Here is a 26,950-nt window from a genome sequence, read left to right on the forward strand (position 1 = left end):
CTAGTCCTAGCGCCTTCCAGGCGGCGCTGCCTTGAAGACAACGTTTGGGGCTTAAAACACCAAGAAACGGTTTGAAGCATGTACTGTATGCTCTGCTCTTCTCTGTTGGACTGGTTAGTCCTGGCCCTCTGCGGTCACTTTAGCAGCTAGTGTGTGTTGTGGTTGAACTCTAGCAGCCTCAAATAGTTAACTGTCAAATGGTGTACACAAGTGATTCAGAATGAGTCCAGTCTCTCAGAACGTACCACATGAAGTGTCTGGTTGTTCATGTCATGGCAATGGGCACCAACACCCAGCTACATCCTGGGAGCGCAAATCATCGGCGGTATCTGATTATGGTATAAAGGGACCTTAAAGCTGTAATGGAAAAGATGTAATTATGTAAAAAGTTGTGTGAAAATCTGTAAGTCGTCTCTTGAGGGAAAGACACTCATCTGTGTGTGTGTGTGTTGCAGGTATGACTCAGAGAAGGATAACTTTATCGACCTGATGGAACTGAAGCTCATGATGGAAAAGCTGGGAGCCCCTCAAACTCACCTCGGCCTCAAGAACATGATCAAGGAAGTGGACGAAGACCTGGATGGGAAGCTCAGCTTCAGAGAGGTCACACACACACACACACACACACACACACACACACACACACACACACACACACACACACACACACACACACACACATATATATATATATATATATATATATATATATATATATATATATATATATATATATATATATATATATATATATATATACATACATATATATATATATACACACACACACACACACAGTGGAGAGTGAAGAGTTATAGGTATAACTATATATATAACTGCAGGTATACATTAGTTGAGACGGCTTTGGAGACAAATACACACTTGTGTTGCACAAAGTTGTGCTGCTGTGGTCATCATGTCTCTCAGAACCAATCAGAATAATGAACATGACTGGTCCAGAGCACCTACAGACAGACGTGTTCATTATTCTGATTGGTCCAGAGCACCTACAGACAATCAGAATAATGAACATATCGGTCTGTAGGTGCTCTGGACCAATCAGAATAATGAACATGTCGGTCTGTAGGTGTCCTGCTAAGTAAATAAATGGCGGGTTTGGCTTTCAGATTTCTCTTCACCCTGAGCTAGTGCTTGAAAACGTGTGATGCAGTTTTGCATTATGCTCAGCATGCACGCACACACCTTACACACAGCCATGTGCACGCACATACACATACGCACACACACACACGCACAGGCACACACCTTGCACACACTGTGTCGTGTGTGTGTGTGTGTGGTGTTTCAGTAGGAGTGCCCTTCCTGCATAAATGAGTACTGTTCCTCTTTCTTCTCCCAGTTCCTGCTGATTTCGGGGTAGTGGTAGCGTAGTGGCTAAGGAGCTGGGCTAGCATGCAGTAGTGTGGTAGCGTAGTGGCTAAGGAGCTGGGCTAGCATGCAGTAGTGTGGTAGCGTATTGGCTAAGGAGCTGGGCTAGCATGCAGTAGTGTGGTAGCGTAGTGGCTAAGGAGCTGGGCTAGCATGCAGTAGTGTGGTAGCGTAGTAGTTAAGGAGCTGGGCTAGCATGCAGTAGTGTGTTAGCGTAGTGGGTAAGGAGCTGGGCTAGCATGCAGTAGTGTGGTAGCGTATTGGCTAAGGAGCTGGGCTAGCATGCAGTAGTGTGGTAGCGTAGTGGCTAAGAAGCTGGGCTAGCATGCAGTAGTGTGGTAGCGTAGTAGTTAAGGAGCTGGGCTAGCATGCAGTAGTGTGTTAGCGTAGTGGGTAAGGAGCTGGGCTAGCATGCAGTAGTGTGGTAGCGTAGTGGTTAAGGAGCTGGGCTAGCATGCAGTAGCCTGAAAGTTGTCGGTTTAATTCCCTGCTTCCACCGTTGTACCCTTGAGCAAGGCACTTAATCCCAAATTGCTCCAGGGACAATGTAATCCCTTGTAATATAGTTGACTTCGGAAACATTGTCTGCTAAATGAACACATGCAATGTTGCAGTGTTGCATGTGCGTGGTGCCCTTCCTGTGTAAATGAGCGCTGTTCCCCCTGCCCCTGTTCTTGCTGATCTTCCTGTGTAAATGAGTGCTGTTCCTGCTGATCTTCCTGTGTAAATGAGCGCTGTTCCCCCTGTTCTTGCTGATCTTCCTGTGTAAATGAGCGCTGTTCCCCCTGTTCTTGCTGATCTTCCTGTGTAAATGAGCGCTGTTCCTGCTGATCTTCCTGTGTAAATGAGCGCTGTTCCTCCCTCTCCTCCTAGTTCCTGCTGATCTTCCGTAAGGCGGCGGCCGGAGAGCTGGCAGAGGACAGCGGTCTCCACGTCCTCGCTCGCCTCTCCGAGATCGACGTCTCCACCGAGGGGGTCAAGGGCGCCAAGACCTTCTTTGAGGCCAAAGTACGTCTCACACACACACACTCTAAAGTAAAGTATATGGAAGTGTATCATCCATCAGACTAAACTCCAGTAGGAGTTCATGGTAAAGCAGAGTGAGGTGTTCGATCAGTGAGTGTAAGGCCAGGTGTGTCCATTAAAGGAACCGTATGTAAGATTGTGGCCAAAACGGGTACTACAATCACCTTCAAATTACAAAATAATTGTAGAGCGGTGTATCCCCTTCCCCTCCCCTCTGACTGGCAGAGTTGGCAACCGGATGACGAAACACTACTGACTTTGTGATTAGTAGATAGGTGGAGGGTGGCGCATTAGGCCAAAACACAACATGAAAACATCAACATCCGTTGAGGGCAGACTACTGTTGTCAGTGATATAAGTATTTGAAATGAACATGATTTCTTAATGTCTAGTGACATATCAGGGCAATTTTATGATTAATTGAAATACATTTTTTACATACGGTTCCTTTAAGTGGCGCTGTTCAGAGAGTAGTGTAGCGAACAGCATAGTGTTCGCTCATTTGACAACATCACACTAGTCTACAATGTGTTTGGAGTGACATTCAGTCATTCACATCAGTTCCTGGGCAGTTAGGATAAGAAGATGATCTGCACTAACACTAGCATTGGGCACATCCATTCTGTTTGTGGGGGAGGTGGCGAGTGTCTGGCATTGGGCACATCCATTCTGTTTCTGTGGGGGAGGTGGCGAGTGTCTGGCATTGGACACATCCATTCTGCTGGTGTGTGGTAGGTGGCGAGGGTCTGAGGCTGAATCTGACCTATCCCTTTTGACCCCCGCAGGTTCAGGCCATCAACGAGTCGAACCGCTTCGAGGCCGAGATCCGCCAGGAGCAGGAGGAGAAGAAGAAGGAAGCGGAGGACCGCAAGCAGCGGCAGGCGGCCTTCAAGAACCTGCAGTCGGCCTTCAAGTGACCGCCGCGCCGAGCCACGCACAGCACAGGCCCCCTGCCCTTTCCTGCACCCACCCATCCACCCATCCGTCTGACCGACTGACTGACCAACTGTCCCATGCATCCTTCTGTCTATCTGCAGTGTTTTTCCATTCCATATGCAGTCACCAATCAGTGAGAATCTTATGCAACGTTCACTTCGCTTACTGTAGCTTGACACGTGCACCAGAGGTGTGTGTGTGTGTGTGTGTGTGTGTCTGTGTGTGTGTGTGTGTCTGTGTCTGTGTGGTGGATTGGACTGGGCTGGGCTTTCTCACTCATTGTGCTTTAGTGTTTCGTCTCTCAATTCTTCTGTTAAGTGTTGGCTTTAAATGTTTGTTTCCAATCGTCTCTTGTCGGGTTCCGATTGGCCTAACCAGTCCACTCTGCTTTTGTGAATGACCTTTGCACTCTGTCCGTGATGTCAGTTCCTGGTGTCGCAGGAAGCACTTTGAGAGTGTTATTTCCCACAAGGCTTTTGCAGCTACTCTGCTTCCCTTTACAGAGGCCTGATTGCCATGTGTTTACACACACACACACACACACACACACACACACCCCTGATGTAGATATTTTAAAGACCAGGAGTATAGTTGATCTCTCTCCTAGGAAGTATGTGCGTGTATGCATATGCAACATTTCTCAGAAACACACACACACACACACACACACACTCACTCTCACTCTCAAAGCAGTCAGACCTGTGTCCAGACAGTCAGGGAGTGAGCAGCAGATATGTTCTACTAAATAAGTATCTACTAAATGTCCATCTAGATTTGTACTCGTGTGTGTGAGTGGGGCGTATGCATGCGTGATGGTCGGTGATTGGTCGTTTTGAGCTGTTCGTTATATGCATGGTCACTGTGAAGTTCTGACAATCTTTAACCCGATTGGTCCCCTGGTCAGAGGTCCTCCCCAGCCTCACATGCAGATTGGCTAAGCTGCTGGAAGTCAAGGCCCACCCTCACAGTCACTGAAAACTACAATTCCCTTCAGATCTGCTCCCTCTCTGGGAAAGACAGCAACTACTGGCCTTGGCTTTCAGAAAGAGGTGTGTGTGTGTGTGTGTGTGTGTGTGTGTGTGTGTGTGTGTGTGTGTGTGTGTGTGTGTGTGTGTGTGTGTGTGTGTGTGTGTGTGTGTGTGTGTGTGTGTGTGTGTGTGTGTGTGTGTGTGTGTGTGTGTGTGTGTGTGTGTGTGTGTGTGTGTGTGTGTGTGTGTGTGTGTGTGTGTGTGTGTGTGTGTGTGTGTGTGTGTGTGTGTGTGTGTGTGTGTGTGTGTGTGTGTGTGTGTGTGTGTGTGTGTGTGTGTGTGTGTGTGTGTGGGGGGGTTCCAGGCCCTACAGTCTCATTGGTGAAGCTCCGCCCTCTTATAGTTGTAGATGAGCGTGTCATTGACTATGTTTGAGTAAATATAAGAATAGGAGGTGTGTGTGGGGTTCGACCTTCTGACCTCAGTAATTCTGCCGCTTGTGTCTGACCTGCTGCGTGTTGGGGTGAGGGGGTTGAGGTGCACATGCGTTATTGACTCCGTGACGACCTGCAGCCAATCAGAAGTGGCGCTCACACTCACCAGATTTACATCCCCTTAAACCTGAAGAAAACTCTTAGCAAGTCGTAGTTTACCAGAGCACAGGACCTTCTGCACTCTGAGGCTTACACACACTTACATGTGTGCGCACTCGCACACATGCGCACACACACACACACACACACACACACACGCAAAGGCATACATGTACACACACACACACACACACACACACACACACGCTAATGCAGCTCTGAACAATGTGTAAATCCCATGTGCGTGTACAGTGTGAAGACGAGCGAGAGGCTCGCTTCTCTCTCAGCACAGATGCCACTATTACCATCATGTTTGCCTGCTTAAAGTCAAATGACCATGAAAGTGATTTTATGAGCTCTTGTGAAATGAGAAACTAAATAAATATGAACCATTTAAATAATGTGAAAGTAAACAAATTAGCACATTTTTTTAACACCGCTGTTTTAATAAAGTTGATTTGCTTGGCAATGAGGTACTGGGTGTGTATTGTAAGATTCACTGCTGTCCCAGGTGCGGGTGTGTGTGTCGCCGCACATGGCGTTGTTCGTTTTCGTTCGTCTTCTTCCCCCCTCTGAAAAGAGCAGTGAGATCACTAGGGCGTGGAGACCTACTGGGTTGTGTACAAAGAGTCAAATATTTTTCCATGAGAATAAAACTGAAATGCGTTTAGTTTTGTATGGTGTGGGGTTCCGTGAATCATGAACATTCTCTTCTCATTTTTTTCCCTGTTGGTAATGGCATCCTCACTTTTTTTTTTTTCCTGTCACACACACATTTTTCCTGTTGCACAGAGGAGTGCATTCCAAACACACACACACAAACACAACCTGTGTGTACCCAGAGTGTGAGCCCTCTACAGTATATCCTTCAGTAGTCCAACCCCAGACTCCCCTGATAACTGTGGGTGTGGGTGTGGGTGTGGGTGTAGCTGCAGTCTCTGTCCTCATCAGCCCTCATTACGCTGTGCCAAATTTAGTTAGCTGTGTGTGTCAGTGAAGTCTGGGTCTCATACTGAGGTCACTGTCAGGTGAAGAGGGACTAGAACGCCAATCACTGATGGAATCATTCGAGAGTGACCGGTCATTACTCTGGTGAGGTCACTATTGATTAGCATTGTTCAGGAACAACACACACACACACTCACTCACACTTGGGCAAATCAACATTTTGTGATTAAAGATTCCAGCCAACTGATTTGGTCCTTTATTCCAGATGAGTGATGGTGATAGAGCGGCCCAGAGGTTAGAGGTCGTAGGGCAGATGATTCTTGGTGAAGAGGTCCAAAGCGGATTCTTTAAGTTTGTCCTTGTCCCCTGTAAGTTCTTCCCTGTTGTTCCGACACGGCCGCCAACTCTGGAACACCACTAGCAGTTCCGCCAACTCTGGAACACTGCTACCGATTCCGCCAAATCTAGAACACTGCTACCGGTTCCGGCTGAAATCTGGGCCAGGTCCGGTCCCGATGTGTTCCACAGTCGGCTGCTGTACACCCCCCCCCCCCCCCCCCCCACCCACACACACACACACACACAAATGGTGTGTGTGTGTGTGTGTGGAGCGCTGTACATGCCCTGGGGTCCTCCTGTCTGAGTCAACAGTCCGACATGATGATGGGTTTGACATCATTTCCTGTAGGCTTAATATATTAGATGAGTGGCTATTCCATGATGCATATTTTATTTTTGATTTTCTTACTAAAATGTATAACTATTCTTGTGGCAATAAATACATTTACTTTGGAAAGTCGTTGTCTGCGTTTTTAATGTGTTCGCATCTTTCCTCGAAAGGGAATACTCAAAATGGATTGTGTTTTCACATAATCTCCATATTTGGGTAGTTTCATGATCAGGGTAAGCACTTGATATTTACCACACACATCTCATCTGTGTATCTCAAAATATGTGATGTTGGATAACTATGTTATTAATCACCAGAAGAAAGTAGAAGAAGTGCTAAAATACCATTTGTTGGCACATCTTTCAGTCATTTTCATCAAATTGCCATTTCATTTTAGAACTACACCACTTCAATACATTCTATTAATACGGTGTTACTGTGGTCAGAGTTTGTGATGTTGAAGAAAGCATCATAAGTTTAATGGAAATGGCGGGTATTTGAAATGTGGCCCAAATTTCCATGAAACGTAAGTTCTGAAATATAGCTGAGCTGGCTGAGCATATTATGCAGAGGTAAGGTAATACTTCAGATACAGTATGCATCAAACCAAGTAACAGCCTACCAACAATATTTCCACTACAGTTTGAACATTCTAAAAACTGATATTGTTGTGTAAGTTTTCCGTCTTAACAGTTTTTGTCCACTCCAACACATTTAGATAGATAGATAGATAGATACTTTATTGATCCCCAAGGGGAAATTCAAGGTCTCAGTAGCATACAGACATCCCACACAACATGCACTTACAGCAGAAAAAGTAATATACATATAAAAACTCCACTGTACAATAGAGACAGTAGAAGATAAACATGATACTAAAATATTAAATATACTATATAAACTAAATCAAATATCCACATAGTGTGCTTAAGGATGATCAAGCATGACAGGGCAGGGACTGAGCTTGTAATTCAGTGTGCATTGTAAGGTGCTCTATGAGAGTGAATGTCACGGTGATGGTGCAAATAAGTAAGTCCAACAGTGCAAGGATAACGTCTAGAGACCAGCATAAAATAAATATGGACATATAAGATAATAATGTAGACAAGGTAATATTTGAGTATTACAAGGTAAAGGTCGAGGTAATAGGGTTACAGCCATTGGTCAAGTATGAGTATAAGGTATTAAGCATCAAGTACGGCCACAGTCCAGGAGGGAGGAAAGGGTTGTGCATACTGTATGTGCTAATATAGCATGTAAACAGTGTAGCAGTAAAACAGTAGGCTAGTGCAGTGTTTCCCAAACTTTTTTTCTGGCGACCCTCTTTTTTAAAATGACAGACCATCGCGACCCATTTCACTTCAAATCTACCCTGCAACCACCAATATTGTTTTAGGCCACAGGTTCTCCAACTTTTCGATGCCTCCCCCAACCATACATTGCTATAGGATCTCTGCTTTGAACACGGTTGTGTTGCATTTTGAGCACCATCAGCGTGAAAAGTTGGAAATGACTACTGAAAAGATACGTTTTCATGCGCATCCGAGAGTAGGGGAAATTCTCGCATGTTGCGCAGTCGTCATTCGTCAGCATAGTAAGCTGTTCCTGTATTTCTAAAAAAAAATGTTGTAGGCTACATTGCGTTGCAGACAAATGGGTCCATAACACTGTGGACGTAAATTCCAATGTAAACAGCAAATAACTCAAGTTGTTATATTGTATTGTTGTATTATATTATATTGTATAGTCGTTATATCAGAACAAGAGGCGTTTGCGCAATAGCCGGAAGAATGCGCCTTTACTTTGGAGTTAGCGAGGTAGAAAACGAGAGGAATAGTGTTTAAAATGCCCATTTAAATTGTAAACTAATATAATGCACTGTTGTGCATTTTAAATCAGAAATAAGAATGTGAGGAGGTTGCTATTAACTTTAAATATTGCATCTGCAATCGAAACTATGCAAATTGAATGGCCTTATGTCCGGTCTATGGATGTCTGCTTTAGTTGACAGCACGGTCACTAGATTTTAATCGGTAAAGTTGAGGAACTGGTATCTATTAATGTTGCAAATAGGCGGATTCATGTCCCTTGCAGTTTGCAACTGCGAGGTACATGGCAGGCGCCCCACAGAACGGTTTCATTTTGAGAGGTAGATATCCATGCTCAGGCATCCCCTCTGCAATGCGTTCGTCCCCCAGTTTCATGCGCCAGTTTCATGAGCTTTTATGACAAAACCGTGACTGTGGTAGTTAACAATCTACATCCTAATAGAAAACTGTTAGCTTTCCTGGTATCAAATGACAAATGGTATCAGTTAGGCCTATAACACAACATAAATTGTGCTGGCGACCCAAATAAAATCTCCTGCGACCCAACCGTGGGTCGCGACCCAGACTTTGGGAAACACTGGGCTAGTGGACAGTACGTACACAAACATGGAGAGGGTGGAGAGGCAGACAGACTATGCAGAGAAGTCTATCTCTCCTCTTCCCTTTAGTGAAGCATTGGACAGTTCAATGGCTCTGGGGACAAATGACTTCCTCAGTCTGTCAGTTGTGCATGACAGTGAGCGAAGTCTCCAGCTGATTAAGCTCTTCTGCTTTATAATAGTGCTGTGGAGTGGATGACATTCATTGTCCAAGATGCTGATCAGTTTGTTCAGGGTTCTTTTATCTGATATTGAAATGATGCACTCCAGTTCGGCTCCCAAGATAGAGCCAGCTTTCCTTACCAGCCTATCTAGTCGCCCAGCATCCTTCTTCTTTGTGCTTCCTCCCCAGCATACCACTGCATAGAAGAGGACGCTGGCAAAAACAGACTGGTAAAACAGCCTGAGGAACTTACTGCAGACATTGAAGGACCGCAGCCTCCTCAGGAAGTACAGCCTGCTCTGCCCTTTCTTGTAGAGTGCTTCAGTATTGGCTGACCAGTCCAGTTTATTGTCCAGGTGTAAGCCCAGATACTTGTAGGTGTTTACCACCTCCACATTGAATCCATTAATGGAGACTGGTAGTAGAGCGGGCTTAGACCTGTGGAAATCCACCACCATCTCTTTGGTCTTTGAAGTGTTGAGTTGAAAGGTGATTGAGTTTGCACCATTTCCATAAAAATGCAATAACTTAATCAGTCATACTTAAATTATGTGAACCCTAGGAACTACAATAAACACTACAAATATTGTATGCAAATATTTATCCTTATACTGATGGCAAAAAATACATTTCTTTCAGATGTGTACTTTAATACATATGTAACATTGAAAGTATACATTTATACATAACATTACATTGGAATTGTCAATGACCAGGTGCCATGAAACATTTATTTTATCCTTCAACAGATGTAGACACACAGAAAAACAAATCATATTTGAAGAGGGTTTATTTCCTAGGCCTTTTGAAACAAAGCGCTGACGGCCTCTACACAGCTAGGTGCGTTGCAGTGCTGGAGACGCATCTCATTCACTTTACATGGGCTTACGTCATCCGGTGCCGAACTGAATTGTGGGTCCGTTGCGTCACGTTTCTCCCATTGCTCACATTGAGAAGTTCAGCTGTTGCTGCACCAACAGAGTGCACCGGCCAATCAAGTCAATCGACGGACAGCACCAACCAATCAAATTACGGTTATACTTCAAGTCATTTGCTACCATCGGGAACACCCACTGGCATGCCGTTACCCTGATGGTGAAACTGCCCATTTTGTCGAACATGAACATCGAACATGAAACACTGTATTCAGCTGAGCTGTATCTCCTGTGTGACGTTTATTACTGGACCGGCAGCATGTGTCCAGTGGGCCAAAAGCCAGACCACTGGGTAGCTGGCCTCTGCTGCATGACTGAAGCTAAGCAGCAGAGGCCCTGTTTAGTACCTGGATGGGAGACCTCCTGGAGAAGCAGGCTGCTGATGTGGGACTGCTAGTAGGGGGCAGCCTTCCCTCTGGCCAAAGGAACTCATCCCAGTGGAGTGACAGGACACTGCTGTATGTGCTGCGCTGTGCTGTCGTTTGGATGAGACACTAAACTGAGGTCATTCATGATCCCATGACACTTAGCGAAGACTAGGGGTTTCCCTGGGAGAGTAGGGGTTCCTGGCTCCTTCCATTTGGCCCCCTAACCCTCCCCAGTGTGTAACCAGCTCCCTCACTCCACCTGCGAGGAGTGTTCTGGCATGTTAGTCAGGTTCACTATAAACGCTTTGTGCTGTGTTATATAAACACACGAGTCACTAATAGGAAGGTATGAATCACCATGTTGGTGAAATACACTGTTTACTGTGCAGCCTGCCTAAGACCCACACAGAGGAGAACACCCTGCCATGGAGCTGCAGCAGAGGTGGTTGCCATCCCACCTCACTGTCGAGCACTGCTGGGGGCCTTGCATTGCACACAGAAATGGGCACCCAGAGTACTTTACAGTGAGGGGAAGGGACACCAGAGAGGGAACCAATCAGCACTGGGCAATCAGAGAGCCAGCTTAGAATTTCACCTGGACACTGGGAGAGTGCCCCCTGCTGTACCACTGACACCACTTGCAGCAGCAACCTCTCCCATCCAGGTAACAACCAGGCCGTCGTTCAGTGGAGACAGGTTACCCACTGGTCTGGCTGCCTGTGTGGTGTTTTAAGCCCCCAACGTCGTCTTCCAGGCAGCGCTGCATGGAAGGCACTAGGTTTAGGCAAGGGTTATGGTTAAGTGCCTTGAAGTTGACAGTCGCAGCGCTGCCTGGAAGACATTAGGGGCTTAAAACTCCATCAAGCTCCAGTAATTAACATGCACAAGAACGTCACACATGTTTGTTCTGGCTAGCTCCATCTTTTGAAGAATTTTTTAGTCCATCGTCGTGAGATGTGAACATTAGAGAAGCAGAGTTGGCCAGTAAGCCAGTGATCCACTAACGCCAACTTCGTCACAGACAGAGCGGTGATGACCTCTAGTGGATGTCTAACTGCAGAATTACAGGCTCGGCTCATTTTTTATTAAAGAAACAAATGAGGAAACTGGCGTAGTGGCGTCATAAGTGAAGAGGAAGCTATAATTACAAAACGTAGTCCTTGTTTTTTGGAAGTGACCACTGGTTATGCTCCAGACTAGTTTAAAGTTAAAACAAAGATAATTCACTTACATAGCCTGTCTTTGCTGCAGACTGACATAGGCTACCCCATGACCTGTTTCGGAGTCCCACAGGCTACTAGGCCTGTCATAATGTTGGCATCAAAACACTTGTAGTATTGGACAGTGGGTTAGGTAACACATTAAATAAAATCATATAGCCAGTGCACTCATCTTACAATAACACAACTTGTTAAGCATATCAAGAATATAGCTGTTCAAATATCACTGATGTCAATTCACAATCACTCATGCGTATGCTACCTCTCGAGTGTACAAATTATTCATGTCTAATAATGTTTTCCCTTGGTGTAGGCTAGAACAATGTATCAGTCAACACATCATTTTAAAAATACATACTGAACACAGGCTGAACAGGTTACCAGCTGCAAAATTAGCCTTAGTCCTCCACCTTCGAACCAACAACCGACCATTTTGATTCTGTTTATTTATGCTGGAAATCCACAGGTTGTCGAAGTAGACGCAGACTCGGAGATCTCGTTTTATAGTTCATTGAGGAGGTAGTTTATTAGCACGACCGGGTGGCGCGGATGTCTACAGACTGGTTTAAAGTGAGTGACCGGGAAAAGAGTCGCGTCCAGGCTGAAACATGTCCGGAGGCAGTCAAGCGACAGGGCTCAGCCCCGCCACCTTGCGCAGGTCCGCAGCGCAGAGAGAGTCCTGTGGAACTCTGCGCGGAACTGTCGGTTGAGTAGGGAGTAGATGAGCGGGTGGAGCGCCGCAGGCACGCAGGTCAGCACCATCGCGGACGTCTGCACCTCCCGGAACATCCAGTCCTGAAACACGAAGACGGGGGCGCAACAAGTGGACGGCTTTAGACGATCTTTAATAATAATAATAATAATAATAATAATAATAATAATAATAATAAATATGTATTTGTTTAGCAACTTTCATACACAGAATGCAGCTCAAAGTGTTTTGGCCTACATTTGGAGCACTTAACAAAATAATAGAGAAAAAGAAGAAGAAAAAATAATATAAATGCAAACAAACAAAATAATAAATAAAACATCAGCTATTTAGAATTTAGTAAAGATGGGAATTCACAGGATGGCAAGGAGATAGATACAACCCATACACCAGTGCAGTGAAATGGGAAGACCTTGTAAATAGAAGCAGAATGTAAAATAATGTGAAGAAATAGGCTACAAGATAAAAACGAGTTAACTAAAAGCTCTCATATACAGGTAAGTTTTCAGGTCTTTAAACCTGATATTTACTAAAAAAGGATATTTACTAAACTCGTCTGTTTGATGTACAGAGGCAAGGCGTTCCATAGCCTCGGTGCATAATGGTGTCACAACACAAGAGCTTACCCTACTCCATATTAGAGATAGGCCTATATGAAAACTTTATCCCTGAGAACATTGACGCATCCAGTGGCTTAGATTATATACAAAACAATTAAATAATTATGATATAAAATGACAGCTACAGTCAGGAATATGCCAATTAACTGTAATAAATTGCACAATAGAAATAATTGTGTTAAGAATGTTATTAAGTAGGCTACACTGCATGTTTGTGCGCTGACTGAGGATGGCCTCTCCACCCCTCTGTTCCTCACCTCGGCCTGAGTCGCTGCGCAGGAGCCCAGGATGAGGCACAGCACCAGGGGCATCCAGAAGAGGAGCACCGCGATGATGATGGACCCGAAGCGCTTGGCCAGCTTGCCCTCCAGACGCTTCCGCCCTAGTTCTTTCGCCTTCGGGGTCAGAATGCACACCGCACCCACGATCTCTGGGGATGACACGGCCGCTTTACCACTCTCCTGCGGCGCCGGTGGCGGCATCTCCGGTACGGGCGCTTTCCCTTCCTCCTCCTCCAGCGGTGACGGCCTTTCCCCAGGCACGTGCTCGCAGGGTTTGGATAGCGTGCCGCTCGGGCGTTGCGCGTGCTGTGAGAAGTTTTGCCAGCCGGACACCTGTCTCGACATGGAGTGTTTCAGCTGGATTCCTCTGTCAAATATTTTATTAGAGTGCTGTCGGACCACCACAAAAATACGCAAATAATGAACCGCTATTAAAACAAGGCAACATCCCCAAACGGGCACCAACACAAACACGCCAAACGGATCCGCGCTAGGGTTGGAGATACCGTGCGGGCGCACATGAGTGCACATCATGTAGTAGAGTGTGTCTTTGCTCAGAGTGAGCGAGAGCACGGCCAGCACGAGGCCGAGTGCCCAAATAAAGAGGAGCCACACGCGGACTCTGCCTCTACGCGCCTCAGCCTTGAATGGGAAGGCTATAGCCCGAAATCTCTCCACGCTGATGCCCACGAGACTCAGCAACTGCACACAACTGCACAGCGCGTACGTGAACTGCAGCAGGCAGCAGAGGCGCGCGCCCACCTCCGTCCGCACGAGCGCCCAGAGCAGCGACGCCAGGAACACCGGCGTGTCCACGGAGCATTTGATCAGGTCGCTCGCGGCCAGGTTGACCAGCAGCGCGTTGTTGGCAGTGCGCAGAGTTTTGTTCCTTAACACCACCCAGCACACGAGCAGGTTCCCGGAGACGCCGAACAGCAACGACAGGCTGAGGAGGGCGCAGTTGAATACCACAAACGGAGTGTGTTCGGTCGTAGCGCTGCACGGCGAGCTCTCGTTCGCGCTCCCACGGTTTTCCGGTGTCATCCCACCGGCACACACACTGACATGGTGCAAGGGAAACGAACCACAGCGCGAGCGGCGACTGTGCGGTCTTTCCTGTACACGGCAAAGCTCGTGGACAGTGACCTAGCCTCGAGTGACGTCAGGACCATTCTAAACCTGCACGACACACACACACACACGCGCGCGCGCGCGCACATACACATAAACACACAAGGGTTTCAACAACCCTCCTTAGCCTATCGAATTGAAACTTCGCTTCTATGTCTGCATCCTTTGTTGTATTATAATACATCACACAAGAGGCTCTGTGGCATCTTTACTGGGTTGCTATTGGAGACATTACATTGCTATTTACATTACATTCAAGCACAAAGGAAGACTTCTTTTTACCTAGTAAATTGTAATTAACCATGCCTATTTCCTAATAACTCACATGCAGATTGCCCCTCAACCTACACAGCTGAACTCCTAAAGCTAATTTATGCATCAGTGTGCAGACCCTCTTTGTTACCCAATGCTGCATTTATGGGTCACAAATACACAGGAACACCCGACAGGACTGGAAAAACCATCAAAAAAGAAAGCAACCAATGGCGTTGGTGTTTGGGTGGGGTGGTTTATACAGTAGGTGGTCAGAGAACAGGACAGGGCCAGACAGAGACGCGTGTTCCGCCCCATCGCCGCAGTCCCCGACCACGAGTCACCACTCACATGAACTACGGGGCCCAGTCAGGTGAACTTTAGAGGTGAACTACGGGGTCCAATGACAAGAACTTTAGGAGGACCACAAGGCCCAGTCAGGGGAACTTTAGAGGTGAAGGCGCCTTTGCGCTTGTTAGCGGTGTGTGGTGGCTTGTGCTAATCATACAAGTAGTTCTGCAGCTCCTCATTAATGTGCGTGTGGCCAGGGAAGCTTTATCAGCATTAGCTGCCCCTCATTACTGTGTGTGTGTGTGTGTGTGTGTGTGCGTGTGCGTGTGCATGTGTGTATGTGTGTGTGTGTGTGTGCGCGTGTGTGTGTGTGTGAGAGAGGGAGCTTGATTAGCGTCTGATTGCAGGTAATGGTGGCGTTGCGTGACTCATGGTGCGACCCCTGGGGAGCCTGGATGATGACGCTGGACCCTGAGGACCTTAAGAGGCTGGCGCTGGCCACAGCCACTCACCCCTCCACTCAGCCACAACAGCACAAGGCACGTCAGGTTTGGGTTGAGAGCTGATCATTCGTTTTATTATAAAGAACTCTTTCACGCGCATGTAAAACACCTTACATCTGTTTACAACTCTGTGTGTTTACTTAAAAGCACTGACTTGCTTAACACATGCTTGCACACGCACACACACACCCACACTAAAAAAATATACAGAAAACACAACCAAACACATCTTAACCTGCAGTACCAGAGGAGACTGGTAAAAACGGCATTACTGTTGAGAGGAGAGCAGAGGAGTGGAGGATAGAGAGAGGAGAAGAGAAGATAGAGGACAGAGTGAGGAGAAGAGAGGATAGAGAGAAGAGAGGACAGAGAGAGGAGTGGAAGATAGAGAGAGGAGAAGAGAAGATAAAGGATAGAGGAATGGAGGATAGAGAGAGAAGAGAGGATAGAGAGGAGGAGGATAGAGAGAGGAGAAGAGAGGATAGAGGATAGAGAGGAGAAGAGAAGATAGAGAGAGCAGAAGAGGATAGAGGAGAGGAGGAGCGCGGCACAGCGAGGACAGGGAATGATAGAGGATAGGAGGATAGAGGAAAAGAGAGGGGGGAGGGAGGACAGGTGAGGAGAACAGGATCACTGCTGTGTGTCTCTGCACACCTGCCAGTCTGTAGATGCTCTATATGTGATGAGGGAGGAGAGGGGGATACAGAGGAGAGGAGGAAAGGAGGAGAGGAAAGGAAGAGGAGAGAGGGAGAGAGGAGGAGAGAGAGGAGAGGAGTAGAGGGGATAGAGATGAGGAGAGGAGAGAGAGGAGGAGAGGATAGAGAGAGGTGTTGCTATGGTTTCATCATCTCCTGCATGTAGATGCTGCTCATGCGATAGGCTGCCATCCATGCGTGGGCGGAGCTGTAGGCGTGTCTGTAGGGAGGAGGGGCGGAGCTGTAGTACTGCTTCCAGGCCCTGGAGTAGCTCCTCCCCCAGTAGTCCTGCGCCTCCTCTTCTTCATCATCTTCCTCCTCCTCCTCCTCCTCCAGCTCCGCAGGGGGCATCCGCAGGGGGTCCTGACGCCTGGCTCTCCCCCTCGAAGAGCCTCCTCTCTGGGCTGGGGAGGTCAAGGGTCTGCCCCGTGCATGTGGAGGTGGTGGAGGACGTGGGTGTCTGGGGGGTGCAGTGGTGGGTTGAGGGGATTGGCTGTGGCGTCTGGCTGTGCTGGCCTGTGATTGGCTGTGGTGTTTGGAGGCGTGTGCTTCCTGCATGGGCTCGGTTTTGATTGGTCCAGTCGGCCGGCGCGTGATGTTGCGGCTGCCCCGTGCTGCTGGAACTTTCTGCGGCGGTAGCGGCGCCACTTTCTGCTCCGTTTCCATGTCGGACTCTGAGCTGGAGGAGGAGGAGACGGGGCTAGAGGGGTCAGAGGTCATCCGCCTCCTCCCCTGTGAGCGCACCGCAGGCCGCTCATCGTCGTGCAACACGAACGTCTCGTCCCGCGGCTCCGCCGCTCCGTCGGTGGCGACATCGTCCTGCCCGTCGGCCGCACGCCCCCGGAACTGCCGCACCACCTCCACGCTCCGTCCGGGCCCTTCCGTGATGAAGCGCTGGAAGTGGCGCGTGGCGTCCTGCAGGCTGATGCGCTCGGCGCGCCGCGGCTTGAAGGAGGGCAGGGGCGGGATCTTGGGGAGGGCGTCCTGGAGACGCTGGCGTGAGGTGGGGGCGGGGGCAGGGGAGGACACGCCCCCAGCCTGGGACTCGGGGCGAGACGTGGGCGGGGCTTTCTTTGGTCTGCTCACGGCCCCTATATGAGCAGTGTGCTGATTCCTGATTGGTCCGTCTGAGTGCTGTTTCCTGATTGGTCCGTCTGAGTGCTGTTTACTGATTGGGCCGTCTGAGTGCTGTTTACTGATTGGGCCGTCTGAGTGCTGCTCCACGGTTGCTGTGCTTGTTACCTGCTCTGCGGCGGTGTGATGGGTGAGGCTGGCTTGGTCTGTGTGCTTGGGGGATTTCTTCTTCCTGGGGAGGGACAGGGTGGACAGGTCGTCTTTGTGGGGGGGCTGGATGGTGATGTCCCAGTCACAACGCTCCTCCATCAGACCGGCAGGGATCGGGTCTGGGGAGGGGGTGGAGTTGTCAACAACAACAACAACAACAACAACAACAACAACAACAACAACAACAACAACAACAACAACAAGGCCTGTACTCTGAGGAGGCCATAGAAATGCTGCGAAGCTATGAAGTGGAGTTAGATTATATGTGTAATAGTGTGTGTGTGTGTGTGTGCATACCTGGCAATGCTGTAATGTTGAGGCTGCACTTCTGGGCAATCATCATCATCTTATTCTCCTCCTCACCATGGCAACAGTATGTGACGGCCAGTCCGTGTGTGCCTGAGACAGAGGGAGGTGTCAGGAGTGAACGTGTGTGTGTGTGTGTGTGTGTGTGTGTGTGTGTGTGTGTGTGCCCTTGTCCTCTAAAGCTTGAGAGGGTCAGAACACTCCAGTGTGAAGCCTACAGGCTGCCTCTCTTCAGACAACGCTCACACTCACACACACACCCATTCACTGACAAACACACTCATTAACACCACCACAACACTCACAGAAACACACTCACACACACCCATTCACTCACAAACACACTAATTAACACCACCAAAACACTCACAGAAACACACACACACACACACACACACACACAGAAACCCACATAGATGCAGATCCAAAGCCATGGTTATGGCTGCATTGTGTAAGCGTGTTGAAAAGGAGTGAGGACTGAAAAGACTCAGGAGGACAGAAGAGAGGGATAGAAAAGAGAGGGGGGAATGGACAGAGGAAGAGAGAGAGAGATAGATGGAGAGAGAGAGAAGAGAATGAAGCAAGGCAAATAAAGGAAGGTGGAGAGAGAGAGAGAGGGGGGGGGGAGAAGGAAGGGCAGAGCATAGAGAGAGAGAGAGAGAGAGAGAGAGAGAGAGAGAGAGAGAGAGAGAGAGAGACAGAGAGAGAGGTATAGGAGTGTTCAATAAAAGCCATGGGAAGGTTATGTTCCTCGTCGTGACAACCGAATACAGCTCCTTTTGAGGCTACTTGTGGTCGGCATGACAACACGGCAAAGGTAATTCTGATTTCAAACCCTTCATCATGAAGCAGTTTTGAAGGAGGTGAGCAAGCAAGCGTGCGCACACACACACACACACACACACACACACTCACACTCACACTCACACACTCTAATTAAGTAGCTTGTTATCCTTAAACTACCTGCCCCTAACAGGCAGCTAAAAATACCACTATGGACAATAGTCATAAGAGGCTACTTCCACAGCCAATGACTGGCTGCATATATGAAGATGACCAATCACAGATCATATCAGTGGCCATATAGCCAATCAGATGGCATCTCATTATCAAGTTAATCAACAACACATAACTTTACTTTAACAACCAATCACACATCAGCCCATCACTGATGAACGCGACACACACACACACACACTCTTACCGAAGCGTCCTGCGCGGCCAATGCGGTGCATGTACGTCTCCCAGTCCTGCGGTACATCCAGGTTCACCACCAAGTTCACCTTTTCCGCATCTATCCCACGAGACGTCTACACACACACACACACACAGACACACAGACACACAGACACACAGACACACAGACACACAGACACAGGGGGAAAAACACTTCTGCTGAATGCGGCCACTTTATTTCAAGGTTAGCTAATTGGTCAAGTCACTTTTTTTGTATTGTACATTTAACAACACAGGAGTTGACCCAAGGTGCTAGTTTAACACAACAGGAATTGACTCAAGCTTCTAGTTTAACACAAGATTTGACCCAAGGTGCTAGTTTAAAGGAGAATTCCGGTGTGATATTGACCTAAAGTGTGTTTAAAACATGATACCGAGTGTGAACGTATGTCTCATAGCTCATCTCGGCTTGTCCCCTGCACTCCGAAATCTGGCGCTAGTTAGCCGATGCTACCAACAGGTTTTCGATGGGGGTGCCTCAGGCATCGGCCTAGCCATGCAAATAAATCACTGTTTTACACAATTTATGAGGCTCAAAGTAGCTCCATACCTCATTGGTAGACTTCCGAGGGCCTTGACATTTAAAACGAGACATTGAGAACTTTGAAAAAGCACTGGTAGTTTATTTACAAGACGATTTATACAGACAGTACCTTCATGAAGTTTACCGTTCGCCGCCATCTTGAAGTTAGTCACGATAAGTACGATACGAGTACGAATGAACAGGTATGATAAGGGATCAGATTCCAAAAATAATTCTGTGGAAATGCATGGATTCCAGTTTCTTCCAATAGCAGCAACTGGAATCCATGCATTTCCACTGAATTATTTTTGGAATCACTTTAGGTCAATATCACACCGGAATTCTCCTTTAACACAACAGGAATTGACCCAAGGTCAGGGTGCTATGTAGGTACTAGGTAGGTAACTACAAAGCCATTAAAGGAGACCGATGAAGGTCCTGAACAGCGAAGCTACAGAGGTGTTCACTCTGTGTGTGTGTGTGTGTGTGTGTGTGTGTATTAGGGCTGTCACTTTACGTTCGAAAATCGATTGCACAATCAATTGGACCAAACAACACAAGTTTCGAAAACTAAAATAGGGAATCGATTTTAACCAAATATGTACACTATTAATTTTAAACGAATTAAACAAATAAAAAGGATAGATGTAACAAAATTCACAAACAAGAATATAAGAATATAAAAGAATTCCGAAGTGCAGTAAGCATTGCGAAAGCTAAAAAGAAAATTCCCACCAATTTTACGCACCGGAAACAGCTGTTTCAATCAGCTGCTGTGCTGCTCGTGTTTTGCCAAAAAATGGAGGACAACGCGATCAACCTGTGCGACATGAGAGAGACGAGTGATAGGCCCTAATAACTTGAGTTCGATGTGGAAGTAGGCCTACTTCGGTACGTTGAAGCCTGCAGCCACGAAACTTCACGCCAATAAATCATCAGAAATATTGCTGGCTTGCGTCTACAAGCGCCCTCTTTACGTTCGTCCTAATGCCTGTTAGTTGTTTGTGGATTGGCCTATATTTGCCGTTGAAAATGGAAACGTCTTTAGACATAAAAAATCCATTTTACAATCGATTCAATGAACACTTATGTCTCAAAAATCGAACAGGATTTTTTCACAAAAGTGACAGCCCTAGTGTGTGTGTGTGTGTGTGTGTGTGTGTGTGTGTGTACCAGGTCTGTGGAGATGAGCACTCTGCACTGGTAGTGTCTGAGTTTGGACATGGCGTCCAGTCTCTGGTCCTGTGTGAGACTGCTGGAGATGCACACAGCAGGAAGACCCTTAGAGGACAGGATATCAGCCAGCTGCTGGGCCCTGCACAGGACACACACACACACACACACACACACAGAGAGAGGTAACAAGAGAGAGAGAGAGGCACACAAAGGCTGTTAAAATGCATATGCATACACACAAATTTGTCCAAATATGCAAACAGATAAACACACACACACACACACACACACACACACCTATCGTACCGCTTGCTGTATATCGTGAGCATTCATCCATATCATCAGATTTTCTTTCATAAGGCAACATTGGCAATATAGTTGCCTTTAGCAGAGCATTGTGCACTATTTCCATATGCATCTACATTTCTGCCTCTTCTGCCTCTTCTACCACACACACACACACACACAAACACACACACACACACACACACACGCAGCCAATGAGAGCTGAAAGAGGTGACTGGTCAGTACCGGCTGTGCAGGTTGGAGAAGACCAGCGACTGGTTGAAGGGAACCTTGCTGTAGAGGTCCAGCAGGTGCTGGACCTTCTCCTCAAACACCTTATGGGGCAGCGGATGGGTGGGCACCAGCCGGTAGTACTGCTTTAGACCTGCAGGGGGTGACAGCGAGATGGGGAGAGGAGCGAACGAGGGAACAACAGAGGAGAAAAGAGAAGAATGAGGGAAAGAGAAAAGTGTCAGAGGGAGAGAGAGAGAGAAATGGAAAGTGGATATGGAGGAATCAAGGTTTGAGAGAATTGAAGAGTTCTGAAATTAGAATATATGTCTTATGATGTTTAGATTCATGAGCGAAGACTCAGAACTAGTTGATGTGCTGATATTTCTTATTCATGTCTCTTATGCGTCATGATGTTACAGTCAGAATGTACATGCAGATGGGCAGGAGTGGGCACCAGCGTTGGACACTGCTCACAGGCTCATATCTACTCCTGGACACGGGCAGAGAGTGCTGTTTACAGTGAGCCAGAACTGAACCGCAGTGGAACCAGAACTGAACCGCACCGGAACCAGAACAGGACCGGAGCGGAACCATATCTGAACCGCAGCGGAACCAGAACTGAACCGTAGTGGAACCAGATGAGACGTACCTATGAGTCCTGGGTCTGTGGGGTTGAGGCGCACGAAGGTGGGCTCACGCATGTAGCGCGTCAGGTGCTGCGCTAAGGATTCTGGGTAGGTGGCAGACAGAGCGAGCATCTGTTTATTCACTGGCAAAGAGGAGAAGATCCAACTGGACAAGAGAGAGAGAGGGAGAGAGGAAGAGAGGGAGAGAAAGGGGGAGAGAGATGGAGGGAGAGGGAGAGAGAGAGAGAGAGAGAGGGAGGGAGGAAGAGAGAGGGAGAGAGCGAGAGAGAGAGAGAGAGAGAGAGAGAGAGAGAGCAAGAGAGAGAGAGAGAGAGAGAGAGAGAGAGAGAGAGAGAGGGAGGAAGGAGAGAGAGATGATTAAGTAAATGTTATTTTGTCATATTTTTTAACTTTGAAAACACATAAAACACAAAGGAAAGGTAGAAGGAAAAGAGAGGGGGGGAGAGAGAGGGGGGCGGGTCACATGAAAATCACCTTTTCATGTGTCACTTTGATAGGAAAAGAAACAAGAAGACAGACAAGAGAGAGAGGGGGGGGGGGGTCCATTTCATTAACGTGGGTCAGACCATATGCTCATTATTCATACCTCTATTCTTCTCATCAAGACCATCTCTGACACACACACACACACACACACACACATATGAATACAAACACACAAAAAACACAAAAATACACTCACACACGCACTGATACACACACACTCACTTGATCTGCTCCTGAAAGCTGCCTTCCTCCAGTAATTTGTCAGCCTCGTCCAGAACAAACAACCTGATGCTCGCCGTGGACAGAACACCAATCTCAATCAGCTGCTTAATACGACCTACACACACACACACACACACACACACACACAGGTAAACACACACACACACACACAGGTAAACACACACATACACATGTACACTACACACACGGACATGCAGGCAAACACACAGAACTTATTTCTGCTAGTGCTACGGCAGGTTGAACCAGAAGTGGAGAAGATTTCTGCCCCTACAAACCAGTTTGTGTGTCTGTGTCTGTGTGTTCATTTCTGTGTCTGTGCATTTCATAGACTTTAATGTGTCCTTTCAGAAACAAAAATGGCTTTAATGGAAAGGTTGGCACACACGCACACGCACACGCACACGCACACGCACACGCACACACACACGCACACACACACACACACCTGGCGAGCCGACGGCGATGTGGCACTTCTTGAGGCGAATCTTATCCTGACTCACTGGCGTGCCACCGATGAACACATGGCACTCTAAGCCCTCGATGGCACTGCCGATTGCCATGACAACCGAGTGGATCTGGACCGCTATCTCCCGAGTTGGAGCCAGAACCAGCACCTGGGGGAGAAGGGGGGGTATACTCTTATACGACAGCAATACTTTATAACTATGTTATATAACCTGGGGGAGGAGGGGGGGTATACTCTTATACCACAGCAATACTTTATAACTATGTTATATCACCTGGGGGGGGTGAGATACTCTTATATGACAGCAATACTTTATAACTATGTTATATCACCTGGGGGGGGGGGGGGGGGGTATACTCTTATATGACAGCAATACTTTATAACTATGTTATATCACAGATACTACAATACAAATAGAAGCTCCAACTGACCATGTACAGATTTTGCATGTGCACACTAAAGTCGTAAATGTGTAACAGTAAAGTTGAAGTTGTACATATTTTTTTATATCTTGTTAACACAAAATAGGGGCTACGGGTTCACAAATCCTTTTTACAGGTACACAAATCCTATCCTGTGAGTCAACTTTCAAGAGTCATGCACTCGACACTTTTGCTCCAAACGTTGCAGCGCAGTTGGTGCGAAACACATTTGCACATCCGTGTTTCATAATCTGAGAACATGCACAACATTCGTGCATTTGTAAACCCAAATGTGAACTAATGCATCCGAAGTTGTGCATCTGTGAAATAATTTCTCATTAATAAAATTCTACAGATCGATTTGATTTTCTTGCACGACTACAAGTCAATTGATACAAGTGCTCGAATCTCGAATCAGAGTGACGAGTGACTTTTGCTCCTGGCTAGGTGATATAATAGGAGCAAAAAGATTTGTATGTGTGCACGTCGAGCGAATTGATCGAGAAAACAAGGCGGCCGGATCTGGATCCAGGATCGCGCTCAGACTACCATTGCCTGCTCATAAGGTAAGGTAAGTAACATGATAATAATATGAAGAAAGTTATCTTGTTTGTTGGTTTACATTATCATGACAGCTATGTTTAGCTTAGCTTACCTGCTTGCTAAATCCTCCAGTGCCAGATCAAGCTAGCTAGCTATCGCTAGATAAATAACTAGTTTAGTACAGAAATATAACACTGCCGGTCCAAAATCGTTAGGACACATAATCTGACACAATCGTTCAATTTTCGAACACACCGCAACAAATATTTTTTCCTCGCTTTGTGCAAAGAAAAACTATAAATCGTGTGTCCTTCATTGATAAGGAAACATGCTGAGGTTACTTACTTTATGAGCAGGCAATGGTAGTCTGAGCGTGATCCAGGATCCAGATCCGGCCGCCTTGTTTTCTCGATCGATGCTCGACGTGCACATACAAATCTTTTTGCTCCTATTATATCACCTAGCCAGGAGCAAAAGTCACTCGTCACTCGTAGAAGCAGATTCGAGCACTTGTATCAATTGACTTGTAGTCGTGCAAGAAAATCAAAGCGATCTGTAGAATTTTATTAATGAGAAATTATTTCACAGATGCACAACTTCGGATGCATTAGTTCACATTTGGGTTTACAAATGCACGAATGTTGTGCATGTTCTCAGATTATGAAACACGGATGTGCAAATGTGTTTCGCACCAACTGCGCTGCAACGTTTGGAGCAAAAGTGTCGAGTGCATGACTCTTGAAAGTTGTGACTCACAGGATAGGATTTGTGTACCTGTAAAAAGGATTTGTGAACCCGTAGCCCCTATTTTGTGTTAACAAGATATAAAAAAATATGTACAACTTCAACTTTACTGTTACACATTTACGACTTTAGTGTGCACATGCAAAATCTGCAGTTAAATGTGCTCGCCACTTTTACATCCGATATACCTTCATACTTACCACCTCATCTGCGGTACACACACACACACACACACACACACGCTCACGCTCACACTCACACTCACACTGGCTCCTCACCTGCGGCCCTGGGTTCTCTGGGAGGAGGGAGTCCAAGGCGATGGTGGCGAACACACACGTCTTCCCGGTGCCCGACTTTGCCTGGACAATCAGGTCTGCAGACACGAGTAAACAAGACACAACTCTGTTATTAGGCATCACGAGGCAAGAGGCGTCTTCTCCTGGTGACAAATATTTGACCGGACGGCCATCGTGCTTTTGTTTGCATTTGAGTTGACGACTAAATGAGTTTCCATGGGCTAGCAATGCCCTTCAGGCGCCCACTCACCTCCCCATCCACAGAGGTTTGTTCACAGTCAACAAATTACACACAAATTAAACACTATACCGCACAACTAATATGCACAGAGGGTGACCTGAAGGTAATCGAAAACTAATACCATATAAACTAATATAAACTAACATATTAAATGATATTAAGTCATAATATAAATGAACTGGGTTTCCCCATCAAGATAAAGTAAATAATTCACCCACACTCGTGTCACATATTAAGTTACATAATTCCTCTTTTGCTTAAACTGGGTATTCCATAAGTATGTTGATATTTGTTGTGCTAAGCTAATCAATGATAGCATCTCAATGGCAAGACATTATAAGCCTATAGACCATATCATTTCATATCCATCTCTTCAGCAGTCAGTGGACCTGCTCACAGCATTTGAGAGGAACGTAGGTATACCGGTCTTTTACCTTGATTCTGAAAAATAATTTAATGTACTTAGCCATGTTTTATTCATCCAGATTTGTCTGGGTGGTAAAATGACACCGTTTTCTGTGATGTGGAAACCAATAAAGTGTAACACTTTATTGGTTTCCAGGGTCTAAATGGTTACATATGAATTCAAACAGTTTTGTGGGCTGCTCTCATCTACTTCCAGAGAGTAATCATCCAAAAACGCATTTTAATCTGGTTTTCAAAGTTGTACTGTTTACTTGACAAAACAAAGTGGTTTGATAAATTCCTGCTCGTGTTTACTGACATGTCTGAATATGAAAGTGCGACAGTCAGGGAACTGTTTCCATACAACCACTTTACTGTTAACGCAAATAAGGACACCTGCGCAAGGGAAACACCTTGGCAGGCATTTTATGTTATACCGCACTCTAGTGGGCAAAACTACGCACTACACTTTACACACCAGTCTATTTTTGAGAGTCTGCTACTACAGCGCTAGCTGGGCATTATACCCACCCCGACTTAACTCGTTTTCACAGAACCAGTTTACTTCACTTAAAATAATCATAACTTCATACAAATTACCTTTGCTAATAAATGTAAGACTATTTGAACAACGTTGTCTGCTAAGAACCATAAACATAAACAACTGGCGAAATATTATTAAAGCAACGTTAGCAGGCAATACTGATTCAAATGCAGAGCTTTACATGCTACATATCTCTATAGCATTAACTGATATAGCCTGCTATTTCATCTAGGAATGATTTGACCGCATAGAGCTACACACAAGCACACGTAGCCACAACTTGGGTAGCCTAGCCTACCTAGTCCACATCGGCCCAGTGGAATGGCTTTCAGCTGAATCGGTGACGGTTTCTGGAACCCAGCGGATGACAAGCCCTGGAGCACCAGCGGAGACAGCAGCAGCGAGCTGAACTCGATGTCCTCCGACAGCAATACATCATCAGTCCGTTTACGAGACTCGATTTCATGCGCTGCCTTCTTCATGGAGGCAGCCATGTTTCAATTAAATTTCGTTCTTTCCGCGTTGATCTTCTTCGTTGGTGTTTTTAGACTTTATTTTAATCTCATTCCTGAGCTTGTACTGCCATCTACTGTTTAAGAACACTTACAGTAATACCATCTGCAACCTCTTGATGGCAGGATAATACAGATATTGTTGACTCAGAGCCTTATGGAGAGATGTTTATTTACTGATCTGCAACTCTCAGTAAGACATAAGTATCAGCATGAACAAGGTGACTG

General features: G+C 46.6%; 3 protein-coding genes across 4 annotated transcripts in view; 1 reads left to right on the forward strand and 2 right to left on the reverse strand.

Moving 5' to 3' along the window:
- Positions 1–4,480, forward strand: part of efhd2 (EF-hand domain family, member D2) — a 20,062-nt gene extending 15,582 nt beyond the window's left edge. Inside the window, exons 2-4 of the mRNA XM_076276227.1 lie at positions 456–603; positions 2,263–2,397; positions 3,201–4,480. Of these exons, the coding sequence (XP_076132342.1) occupies positions 456–603; positions 2,263–2,397; positions 3,201–3,332 (415 nt within the window). The 3' untranslated portion in view covers positions 3,333–4,480. The remainder of the gene's footprint in view (positions 1–455; positions 604–2,262; positions 2,398–3,200) is intronic.
- Positions 4,481–12,280: 7,800 nt separating this feature from the next.
- Positions 12,281–14,301, reverse strand: LOC143114928 (D(3) dopamine receptor-like). The gene is made up of 2 exons (XM_076276769.1): positions 13,234–14,301; positions 12,281–12,439 (listed from the first exon to the last, which is right to left on the reverse strand). Exons 1-2 carry the CDS (start codon positions 14,299–14,301, stop codon positions 12,281–12,283), a joined length of 1,227 nt encoding a protein of 408 aa, XP_076132884.1.
- Positions 14,302–15,480: 1,179 nt separating this feature from the next.
- Positions 15,481–26,711, reverse strand: ddx20 (DEAD (Asp-Glu-Ala-Asp) box polypeptide 20). Of its 2 annotated transcripts, XM_076276701.1 has the most exons (10): positions 26,509–26,711; positions 25,003–25,097; positions 22,995–23,163; positions 22,529–22,643; positions 21,823–21,965; positions 21,186–21,324; positions 20,652–20,793; positions 18,924–19,029; positions 17,711–17,812; positions 15,481–17,532 (listed from the first exon to the last, which is right to left on the reverse strand). In XM_076276701.1, the coding sequence occupies exons 1-10, from the start codon at positions 26,702–26,704 to the stop codon at positions 16,268–16,270; spliced, it is 2,472 nt and encodes an 823-aa protein (XP_076132816.1). In that variant the 5' UTR covers positions 26,705–26,711; the 3' UTR covers positions 15,481–16,267. The 2 variants fall into 2 exon arrangements, with proteins under 2 accessions (XP_076132816.1, XP_076132817.1); XM_076276702.1 differs by lacking the exons at positions 25,003–25,097; positions 26,509–26,711 and adding an exon at positions 24,326–24,398.
- Positions 26,712–26,950: the final 239 nt, after the last annotated feature.

Source organism: Alosa pseudoharengus, unplaced genomic scaffold (assembly GCF_046254945.1).
Source record: "Alosa pseudoharengus isolate Yale_2024_CS ecotype anadromous, Long Island Sound unplaced genomic scaffold, YU_APseudo_1.1 YU_APseudo_1.1_scf_9, whole genome shotgun sequence".
Taxonomy (NCBI): domain Eukaryota; kingdom Metazoa; phylum Chordata; class Actinopteri; order Clupeiformes; family Clupeidae; genus Alosa; species Alosa pseudoharengus.

What these genes read in the sequence shown, in the direction of transcription:
- ddx20 (XM_076276701.1), bottom strand. Translation starts at nt 26,704, where the DNA reads ATGGCTGCCTCCATGAAGAAGGCAGCGCATGAAATCGAGTCTCGTAAA. An exon ending in CAGAGAACCCAGGGCCGCAG is followed by an intron (nt 23,164 to 25,002) that starts GTGAGGAGCCAG and finishes CTTCTCCCCCAG; the next exon opens with GTGCTGGTTCTGGCTCCAAC. An exon ending in TGGCCGCGCAGGACGCTTCG is followed by an intron (nt 17,813 to 18,923) that starts GTAAGAGTGTGT and finishes CCTCTGTCTCAG; the next exon opens with GCACACACGGACTGGCCGTC.
- LOC143114928 (XM_076276769.1), bottom strand. Translation starts at nt 14,301, where the DNA reads ATGACACCGGAAAACCGTGGGAGCGCGAACGAGAGCTCGCCGTGCAGC. An exon ending in GCGCAGCGACTCAGGCCGAG is followed by an intron (nt 12,440 to 13,233) that starts GTGAGGAACAGA and finishes TTCGTGTTTCAG; the next exon opens with GACTGGATGTTCCGGGAGGT.